General features: G+C 60.6%; 1 protein-coding gene across 4 annotated transcripts in view; it reads right to left on the reverse strand.

Annotated features, from left to right (window-relative positions):
- ADAMTS7 (ADAM metallopeptidase with thrombospondin type 1 motif 7) overlaps window positions 1-6,194 on the reverse strand; it is a 40,367-nt gene extending 34,173 nt beyond the window's left edge. For 2 of the 4 annotated variants that reach the window (XR_013556493.2, XR_013556494.2), the window contains exon 1: window positions 5,798-6,194. Coding sequence is in view for 2 of the 4 variants with exons in the window: in XM_078449102.2 (XP_078305228.2) it covers window positions 5,798-5,888 (91 nt within the window). In the remaining 2 variants the exon portion in view is untranslated. The remainder of the gene's footprint in view (window positions 1-5,797) is intronic. The other 2 variants (XM_078449102.2, XM_078449101.2) reach the window with 2 other exon arrangements.
- Between the last annotated feature and the right edge of the window lie 4,545 nt (window positions 6,195-10,739).

Raw genomic sequence — 10,739 nt, forward strand, 5'->3', positions numbered from 1 at the left:
CGGGACTGGGCTCCAGGTCTCCCAGATGGCTTGTCTCTTCAGGAACACTGTTCTACCTTCTCAGCGGTCTGTCCCCTCCTGGGCCTCTTTCCTCATCACTAACATGAAGGAGTTGTGCTACATCAAGTTGTTCAAACTTCTTTAGCTACCAGACCTAATCTGCAAAAGAAATCTCGTGTGGACACATGGACACAGCAGAGTGGCGCCATGGCAGGTGGGGGGCAGGGACCCTGGGGCTGAGGCTCTTGTCCTCTTTTGGCTCTCTGCAGTTTCCAGGCTCGGAGGAACAGTCAGGAAAGTGGCCCACCGGAGTGTGTCTCAGGCCTACGTCCTGCTCTGACCAACCGGGCGTATGCCCAGCTCCCCAGAATCCCAGCTGCTCAGGACAATGACCCCTAGGGCCACAGGCATGCCCGGACACCCTGCAGATGTCCCACCAAGGCTCCCTCGGTGGCTGCCGGAGAACTCAGCCCAGAGCCGCATCCCGGCCAGGCTACAGAAACCCTCTCGCCCGGGTCCTGCCAGACCACGTGCAGAGTGCCCCACACACACACCGGCAGTGTGCCCCTGCAGAGGACATGCCCCACTGCCCACAACCGCCGCCGGCCCTCAGGGTGCAGCCCAAGAGCACATGCTCAGGCGAGAGGCGGACGCGCCGGGTGACCCTGTGTGGTTCCGGGCAAATCTTCCCTCCCCGATTCCCTGGAGGACACTCGTGCGAGGATTTTCCGGACTTCTCGGGTAAGAATTTGTTAGACACGAATTCCCAGGCCCCGTCCCAGACCCACTGAATCAGCATCTCCAGGAAATGCGACTAGGAAGCTGGGTTTTCCCCCAGAGCCTCGGGGGACTGCCATCGTCAGGGAAGTTGGACGACCCTGCACCGGGAGTGCACTTGGTCTAACAGCGGCCACACCTGGAGAGCTTGGAAAGACTGAAGAGTGCAGAGGCTGGGACGGCCCAGAGACCGATTCCATAGCCCCAGAGCTCTGGACCCCTCACTCTGCGTTTTCCTCATTTTCCTGGGCCTTCCGGGGACTCTGACGTACTCATCTCGGAGGCTGACCTTCGGAAGCCCGGGGTCGGCACTTTGAGGAGGGAGACTCCTTCTCTGACGTCCAACGAGGGCCTTGGGGACTAGAGCTTCCCAACCACCGCCTGCAGACTTGTTTTCTGTCGGTTTATTGATCTTGGTCGTTCATTTTGGCTTCCACAAATATTGGAAATATTTAATCAGTTGCCTATGTTTAAAAGTTACGCGATACTGCACAAAGTCTCAGTTTTCAGCTTTCCTGGAAAAGCCTGGCCATCTATCCCCATCAGGCCTAAATCCCCACGTGGCAGAAGCGGCTGGAGTCGAGCAGGGAGCCCCCCTGGGAGAGGGCCCGTACCCCCTCCAGCGGCCTGCCCCATGGCCCCCTGCTGTGTCCCCAACTGTAAAGGTAGGGTCCTCTGGCCTCACGGTTACGCTGCCTCTCGATGACCAAAGAACTGAATTTCTAACAACAACGGGAAAACAAGAGAGAGCCCTCCCACCGTGTTTGCTCACGTGCCCTAGTGCGTGGCATTTGGGGTGGCGCCACTGACTGCTCATTGCGAGGGAGCGGCAGGTGCTCCAAAGTCCAGGAAAATGCAGAGGACACCGTCCTCCCCCTCAAAACAGAGACCCGGCAGAGGGCACTCGTCCTCACCCCTGGCCCCGTGCTGAGATGGGCCCCAGGCAGGGGAGGGGATGCCTCATGGGCGGACAGAGGAGGAAAAGTCTCATTGGAGAGGGCAACATATGAGGTGGACCCACGGAGGGTCGTGGTAGTGGGCGCCGTGTGACCGACCCCGAGAGTACAAGGTGCCACGGGTGTGGGCAACACAAGACGGGAAGCTCGGCCACGCACGCGTTTTGTACAATGGGACGATGGAGTGAAAAAATCGTGCACGGCCAAGAACGCGGCTTGGAGCACAGAAAGGTTCAGGCCGCAAGCCGGCCGCTTGGCAGCCGTGTGACCGGGGCAGTCGCCATCGTGCTGAGGCTGGCCTGGCCCTGCTCACCGGCGCGGAGAACCCAGGTCGGGAACGGAGGGAGGGGCGCGGGACAAAGGTGGGCAACGAGACAACTACATGCCAAGGTCTGAAGCGGCTCCCGGGCTCGGGCAGTCACGGCCAAGGCCACGAACGACCGGCTGGAGGTGCAGGTGCGCGGTGCCGGCCTGACGCGCTCACTGCCCCACGGAACCGCAGCCGCACTGCACACCCGCAGACGTCCGGAGCTCGCATGTGATGGGGGAGTCTGAAGCGGTGCGGAGAAATGGCCCCAAGGACTCCAAACAAGTGCCCCTGGGGAGGGAGGATCCGTGTGCCCTGGGATGGGCGGTCCCGTTAAGAATCCCTGCTCTAGACCGTGGGCAAACACCGCAGGACAGAAATTCAAGGTGAGTTATACAGAAGCAGTCTGTTAAGTTCGAAACTGCGACGGGGACCAAGCAGAGAGGCACGCAGGTAACCGGCTCGAGGGTCAGCGTGTGCCAGACCCAGACGCCACCCGCGGCTGTCAGCCCACGGGGGAGACACTCCAGCATCAGGTCTGTTTCTCCATCTGCGAAATGGGTATGATCATCGTCACACCTGCTCTCTCTGCCTGTGGGAGAGTCCCCTGGGCTCACACGCAGGTGCTGAGAACGGGACGTGGCACACACAGAAAACAGAGTTAAGTTGTAACTGAAAATTAGCAAGAGACGCTCTGAAGCATACTCCGCAGAGAGAGAGGGAGACACAGAATCGGAAGCAGGCTCCAGGCTCCCAGCTGTCAGCACAGAGCCCGACGCGGGGCTGGAACTCACCGACCGTGAGATCATGACCTGAGCTGAAGTCGGATGCTCAACCGACTGGGCCACCCAGGCACCCCAAGAAAATACTTTTTAATCAAAAAAGAAAAATAGGGGCTCCTGGGTGGCTCAGTGGATTGAGCATCGGACTCTTGGTTTCAGCTCAGATCATGATCTCGTGGTTCTTGAGTTCGAGCACCATGTTCTCGGCACCAGTAGTGTGGTCACTGCTCGGGAGTCTCTCCCTCTCTGCCCCTCTCCTGCTCACGCTCAAGCTCGCACTCTCTCTCTCTCTCTCTCAAAATAAACTTTATTTTTTTTTTAAATTTTTTTTTTTCAACGTTTTTTATTTATTTTTGGGACAGAGAGAGACAGAGCATGAACGGGGGAGGGGCAGAGAGAGAGGGAGACACAGAATCGGAAACAGGCTCCGGGCTCCGAGCCATCAGCCCAGAGCCTGACGCGGGGCTCGAACTCACGGACCGCGAGATCGTGACCTGGCTGAAGTCGGACGCTTAACCGACTGCGCCACCCAGGCGCCCCTCAAAATAAACTTTAAAAAAAAAAAGCAAAAAGAAAAATATTTCTAGGAAGCTATCACTTTGGCATAATTTTTATCTTCTTCTTTTGTTCTGCATAATTATTTTTGTAATTAACTTTGTTTTGCCATTAAAATATGTCATAAAGGGGGCAAAGTGTGTTATAAAACAAATAACTCTCTCACGGTCTCCTAAAGCCGACCCCTGGCAGAGACCTGGTGGCTGAAGCGAGCAGCACCCAGTCTTAGAAGCATCCAGTCTTAGAAGGCATGCGGGTGCACGGGCACTGGGCAAGGGGATGGGTGTGGGCACTGTGCAGGAAGACGGACGGCCAGTGGTTCACGGCCAAGTCCCTCCTGCCAGGTCAGGAGCTCTGTTCAGGGTGTTACATACTTTGAATACCATCCCTAGGTGACAGAACTGTCACTCTGCAGCTTCTACCAGAGAAATGCCAACGCGGTGTTTGCCATCACCTCTCTCTCAGGAACCAGAGTGACGGTCCAGCCCTTCAAACGACCTGACCCGAAGCTCATGCCAAAGATAACAAATAACCAAGGTGTGTGGTGTGCGTGTGGATGTGGGGGAGACGGATGCCGTCCTCCTCAGGTCGGCCTGCGTGTGCCCGGCACGCACGCACGTACACGCACACACAGCCCACGTGTGCAATTCAGCGTGCTGGTGGGGACGTTACCAGGCCCCAGTCCCACCAACCCCAACAAATCCCTTAATTTGTCACAGGAGAAACAATCAGGGTACAGCTTCCTAGAAGTGTGTCCAGGATATGCCCTCTGGTCTCAAAGAAGGTCGTGTGCCGCCGGGAGAGTCTAGGACCTCTGGACAGCGCCAACAACAGTGAGACGGCTCAGCTCGGCAGCCCAGGGCTCAGGCACCCCGAGTGGGGGCAGAACGGGGAGGCCCCCTGTCATGTACCCGCAGGGACACCAGAATAGACATTCCACCCAGGGGTGGGGGGCACATTGGGTGGGAGAAGCTACCTGCCCTGCGTCCACTGCCAAACGGCAGGTCCAAAGCACAGGACCCACCAAGGTCTCCCCGGTCTTCCTGGGTCTCTGTGACATTAGCGAAAATGGCCACCACACGGTAGTCAGTCACTCTGCCCTGAGCTAAGCAACTGACATTCAGCATCTCAGTCCTGCCAAGAACCGGGGGAGGCAGACACCACTGTCCCCACTTAACTACAGCCCGGGAGGGGCAGGAGGCTGGCCAAGTTCATCCATGGGTCTGGCTTCCAGTGCAAGTGGAGAACGTTCCGACTCCCCACTCCTCTCACAGCTGCCAGGGTCCTGGACCCAAGTTCCCTGGGCCAAGGGGGTCCGTGTTGCCTCATCCCCATCATCTGGTCAGTTCCCATGGGTCCCCGCTCTGAGCAGGGGGGTCAAGGACTCACGCAGTAGCTAAAGGGCCAGACTGGCAGGCCACCCTCCTCTCTGAGCCTGTCCCGCATTGTCACCTGCCTTGCAGCACTCTTGCAGGACCGATGAGAATTAAGAACCTCATTAAATATTTGCTCCCTCTACACTCCACACGCGCTGCTAGAGGGAACCTCCCTGAAACCCTGCTTTCATGAGCTACTCCCCTCAACGGCTCCCCAAAACTTCTAAGATCTGATTGAAATGCCTCCTCCTGCACTCCGGCCCCGGACGCTTTTCCAAGGCTGCGGCATCCCCAGCACGCAGGCCCCATGCAGCCCACGCCCCGCCGCGGGGACGCCCCCCCCCCCCCCACGACCCGAAGTTCATCCATCCCCAGTCCCTCCGGGCTCTGGCCTCTCCTCCCCTACAAAGCCCTTCTGACCGCTTGGCCCGCATGGCTCTCTCCCGGCTATCCGACCGGCCCCCATCAGCGCTCCCTGGGCACACGGCCAGGGGTCCCCTAGACCCTCGGCTCCGAAACTTCCAGGCCGGCTGCCTCGGACGCCTGGAGCTCCGCGGCCGAGCAAGGACCTGGACTCTGGCCAGAGGCTCGTCGGAGGCAAGCCGGGCGGGGCAGGGAGAGCCGAGCCCAGGGCCGGGAGAGAAGCTCCCCTCCGCTCCCCTCCGCTGCGCCCGGGCGCCTGAACTCGGGGGAGGGGAGGCAGGAAGTGCTGGGGGCGCGCGAGCTGGGACCCCGCGCCACCGACCCCGCGCCCCGGCCCGCTGCGTGTCCGCGGGGTGCTCCGCGCACCAGGCGCCGACGAGGCTCCACGCCGGGCCCTTCGCGCGCGGACCAGACGGGGTTGGGGGGGCCCGCGCCGTGCGCCCGAGGGCAGAGGGGCTTCCTCCGGGCACGGGCGGGGGGCCGCCGGCTGCGCGGCCGTAGAGGGCGCCCAGCGGCGCGGCTTGGTCCCCCGACCTCCCCCCCCCCCCCCCGGTGCCGAACACCCGGGCCGCGAGGAGAGGGGGGCGCGGGGCCGGCCGGCGGGGAGGGGCGGCCACCCACCTGGTGCGGGTCCGGGGTCGCCGGGCGCCACGGCGCAGAGCAGCAGGAGCAGGGGGCGCAGCCGCGGCGCGGGGCTGGGGCGGCCGGGCATGGCCGGGGCGGGCGGCGCCAAGGGGGGGCCCCGCGCGCGCGCTCTCGTCCGTCCCGTCCGCTCGCTGCCCGGTCCCGGTCCGGCTCAGGACATGCCGGGCCCGCGCGCCGCTCCCGCGTCGGGACCCGGCCTGCGGCAACAAAGGCTGCAGGGCCCGCCCCCTCGGCGGCGCAGGAGGCTCCAGGGACCCAGAGCCCGACGGCTAGAAGGAAAGAAAGAAAGAAAGAAAGAAAGAAAGAAAGAAAGAAAGAGCGGAGCGGAGCGAGGGAGGGAGGGCGGGAGGGGGCCGCGCGGCCGGCCGCCCCGCCCCGCCCCGCCCTCGGCCCCGCCCCTCCCGGCCCGGCCCCGCCCCCGCCGCCCCGCGGGCCCCTCAGGCGGCTGTTTGGGGGCGGGCCCGGGGCCGGACGCGCGCGGCGCCCCCCGACGGCCCCGACCGCCCCTCCGGGTCGCATGCGCCCTCTGGCGGCGGAGCTCAGCCGGGCCTCTTGGCCGCGACCCTCCAAGCCCCCCAGAAACTGGAATTTCCGGAATGTGTCTTCCCTGAACTGCGCTCCCTGCGCCCGGTAGGGCGGCCCCCTCTACGAAAAGGGGTACAGAGGCCTTCCGGGGACCCCAAGGTGGACGCTGCTCCAAAGCAGGCTCAGGAGAGAGGCCCGGCCAGAGAGCGGCGGCTCCCAGGCGGGGCTGGTCCCGCAGCCCTAGTCTCCAGGCTCTCTGCTGCACGTCCGTTAGGTTAGCGCGGGGCACAGCAGTGCCCCCCACCCCGAGCCTGGAGGCCGGCCGGCCGCGGGCGAGGGCCCAGCCGTCTGCCCTCGGTGGCCGCGGCCCTTCCTCGTGTGCGGGCAGGAGCCCGCTCCCAGGAACACTCCTGCCTTCGCTAAACCTGGTCCTGCTCAGGGACCTCCTCCTGTTCCTGGGGACGACGGGTCGTGGTCAGCTGCCCTGCCCTGCCCAGCCCTGGCGAAGACCCCTCCCCTCCGAGGCCCACATGCCTCCTCACTGCCCATCTCCCGCGCTCCGTCCCTCATTCCTGGAAGCTCCCTCCTGACTCCTGCACCCTTAGCCCTGCTGTCCTCCAGGGGACCCCAGTAGCACGTGGCCTTGACGTCCTCATTTCCATCGACGTTTCATTCCACCTGTGCCACCAGCTCCCAGGGCCACAACCTAGGCTGTCTCAGCCCCACCTGCCCCACCTCTGAAACCTGAGGATCAGATGCCTGACCTTCAGACGGGATCCTGCGACTTTCCCCACCCTCCCCAAACCCACATCACACTATGTATTTTCTTCCTGTGGTCCCTTGTCACCTTCTTCCTCTCCCCACCTACCAGCCCCTCCGGACTTCACCTGCCTCCCTTCCTAGCCACATGCACTGTTTGACCCCTGCGCCCCCAACTACCTCCCATTCCCCTCCCCCACTACCACACCCTGCCACACACCTCACCTGAGCACCAAGCACCTGCGAAGTCCCCTCCCTCTGCACAGTGGGACAGCATGAAGTCCCTGCCCTCTGCACACAGTGGGGTGGCAGGAAGTCCCGGCACTCTGCGCACAGTGGGACGGCAGGTCACTCCAGCAGTGGGAGACAAATGCTTCTGCCATTTTTGTGCCCTCCCCTCCTGCTTCCCGAAGGACCTTGCTCTGGGTGCCCCCTCTTAGCTGGGTCCCTACAGCTGGTGACCCTCCATCTACAGCATTCTGCTCTCCCTCCTTGAAAGGCACTGACACTACTCCTCCACGGCCTGGGTGCCCCTCTGCTCCCCTTCCCCGTCCCACTTCTCCAGGGGCATCTAGACTTCTCCCCTGCTGGTGCCCCAGGCTCACCCCTCCTGCAGCCTCCATTCTGGCGCAAGGGCGGTCTTCCTCCCGCTCTGCCCTGAGCTTTCCAGAGGCGCCCCCACCCCACTGCCCCCCTCCACCCTCACCCGCCAGTCATGGCACCGACCACACGGAATGACCGCGGTCTGCTCCCGGGGTCCATCAACCCCGCCCCCTGCGAGCGGTCAAGTCGGGTCTTTCTCGCCTTTGCGACCCGGCCCCCAGCACAGTAAACCTGAGAGACCAAGAGGATCTGGCGAGGGGACGCACAGCACCCCCTGGCGGGCACCACCGCCTGCCGTCCCTGCTCCTATGGCCAGCCACTGAGACCAAGACCGGTTAGAGGCCTCCCGAAAGGCAGCCCTGGCGCGTGCGTCTCGGAGCCTCGGGCGGACAGCAGTCCGCACCTGCTTCGGTTCCAGGCCACCGCCTGCCTTCGTTCGGTGCGCACCCTGCTGGGCACCGTCTCCGTGCCCCTCCTCACAAGCATGCTGGACACACACACACACACAAGATACACACACAATGACGAGGCTTAGTCCCGCCCTAATGACATTAGTAATAACCCAGCCGAAGAACCCTGCACATTCTGGGGGGCCAGGAGTACATTGTGGAAGGCAGCTGTGCTCGCCACTTAGAACCCACGCTGCACACAAGTCCATTTTGAACAAAGCAAGGGATCTGGTTTTGTAGCATGTTTGATGTCATTGTGATTGTAATTGTGCAGTTAAAGAGTCCTCCTCCTAAATCTTGACAGAGATCATTTGAAAAAAATTTTAATGTTTTATTTATTTTTTGAGGGGGGGAGGGGCAGAGTAGAGGGAGACACAGAATCCGAAGCAGACTCCAGGCTCTGAGCTGTCGGCACAGAGCCCGACACGGGGGTGGAACTCACGGACAGCGAGGTCATGACCTGAGCCGAAGTCAGACGCTCAGCCGACTGAGCCGTCCAGGCGCCCCGAGATTAAATGATCACTGTGCAAAGCAGCCCAGACATCTCCAGTGAGATTTGCCTTAGCTGAAACGTTACCAGAAACTGATCAAACTAAATGAAAAACTAGATGTATTCTGCTTCTATATATCCATTCGTATATTGATAGATTATTTTTTAAGTTTTATTTATTTTGAGAGAGAGAGAGTACGATGAGGGAGGGGCACAGAGGGAGAGGGGGCGAGAGAGAGAGGGACAGAGAGCGAATCCCAAGCAGGCTCTGCGCTGTCAGCACAGAGCCTGATGCAGGGCTTGAACTCACATCCCTGGGATCATGACCTGAGCTGAAATCCAGAGACAGACACTCAACCGACTGAGCCACCCAGGCGCCCCACCCCTATCGATAGGTTGTTTAAAAGGTAGCAAGTACAGTAGGGTATTGTCCATTTAAGACTATAAACGAATAGGTAACAATAATAAAATGAGGCTCACAATTTTTAAAAATTTAATAAAAACTCTGGGCTTCAACTTTCTTATCGCTTAATGGAAACGGCCGCCCTATTTCACGTGTTTCCTAGAGCAATCCTTCTCAGCCAGGGGTGACTTCACCTCCATGGAATTTTGCTATGTCTGGAGACATTTTTGGTGGTCACAGCCGAGGGGGGGAAGTGCCACCAAGGTGGGTAGAGGGTAGGGACGCCGCTAACCTCCCACAAGGCACAGGACGGTCCCCAACACAAATGATTGTCCAGCCCTGAATGTCACTCGTGCCCAGGCTGACAAACTGCTCTGGTGGATTACCTAGTTTGAAGGCACGCGGCAAAGTAAGAGGTCTTATGTTTCAGTGACTTGTTTCACTTTGCGTTGTTTGGTAAGGCCGGCGCAGGGTAAACATTCAAAGTTCACAAACAGTGAAAAGTAACTCTTCCTCCCAAAGCTGGTCCCTGGTCCCTCAGTGCTCCTTCCCAGGGGCCGAGTCTGACTGAGTTTCTCACGAATCCTTCCAGGAAATGTGTCCGCAGACAACACAGCGACATTTCACACGCAGGGCAGCACACATCTCGCTCTGTCCGCTCCTGGCTGTTTTTACTTAACAATGCAGCTTAGAGATGGTTCCATAGCCTGGCTTGTGAATCTGCCCCAGCCTTGAATGGGTTCCCAGCACATGGGATGCAAACCAGAACGAATTCCACCAGGGCAGGAAACCTTGTTTTACCCGTTGATGTATTGTAAGCACCAGTGTTTTGCTGAGACTGTCCTCTGTGCGTTAGGGCGAGGATGTCTGTAAGAAAAGTCCGGCACCGGGGTTGCTGTTGACGGCGTGTGCATTTGGAACTTTGACAGATAGATGTTGCCAAACTAAAGACACTATTTACGGTGAGTTCCTTCCCCCCACCACACCCCCTGAGCAAACTGCGAGAGTTACAAAAATAATTTTAAATTCTAGTGTAGGGGGCAGATTGTTAAACAAGAATGCCCCCCAAAAGCCCCCTCAGAGAGTCAGGAACTGGGCCAAGAGCCGGCCTTGGGAATGCCTGAGACGGCTGACTGGGAGGGGAAGCTGAGCCCACAGGCCTGACTGGCCGTTGCTCTGGAAGCCCTGGAGACCCGGGTGTCCTCAGCGTAGCCCCATCTCTGAAGCATGGTGGCCTTCACCTGCGAACCCCGGGGGCCCTGGATGGCGGTCCACCCTTGGAGCCCCGAGCCATCGTCAGCTGGACAGAGGCCAGGTGTGACACGGAAGGAGCAATGAATCCCGCTGTGCCTCCCCTGCCATGGCTCGCGTCATCGTCCTCCCCAAGTGAAGCAGGGTCACCACTGTCGTCACACAGGCGGAGAAGCTGCTGCGTGCACGGGCTGCCATCTGCCGAAGGTCCCAGATGTGGAGGCATCAGGGGCCGGACAGGCCTGCCTGTGGCACCCGGGTCCCTGACCACGGCGCACCCCAGTCCCCAGATGGCCAGTTCGGGCTTGTCCTCAAAGGGTCTGTGCTGCGGCTCCTGCTTCAGGAGCCGTCTCTGTCACATGCTCGCTGCGCGGGAAACGGGCCTCCTCCCTGCGCCCGGGCTTCCATTTACCAGCGCCTCCCAAGGGCCGGTGCCCA

The sequence above is a fragment of the Panthera onca genome, chromosome B3 (genome assembly GCF_046562875.1).
Source record: "Panthera onca isolate mPanOnc1 chromosome B3, mPanOnc1 haplotype 2, whole genome shotgun sequence".
Lineage (NCBI taxonomy): Eukaryota > Metazoa > Chordata > Mammalia > Carnivora > Felidae > Panthera > Panthera onca.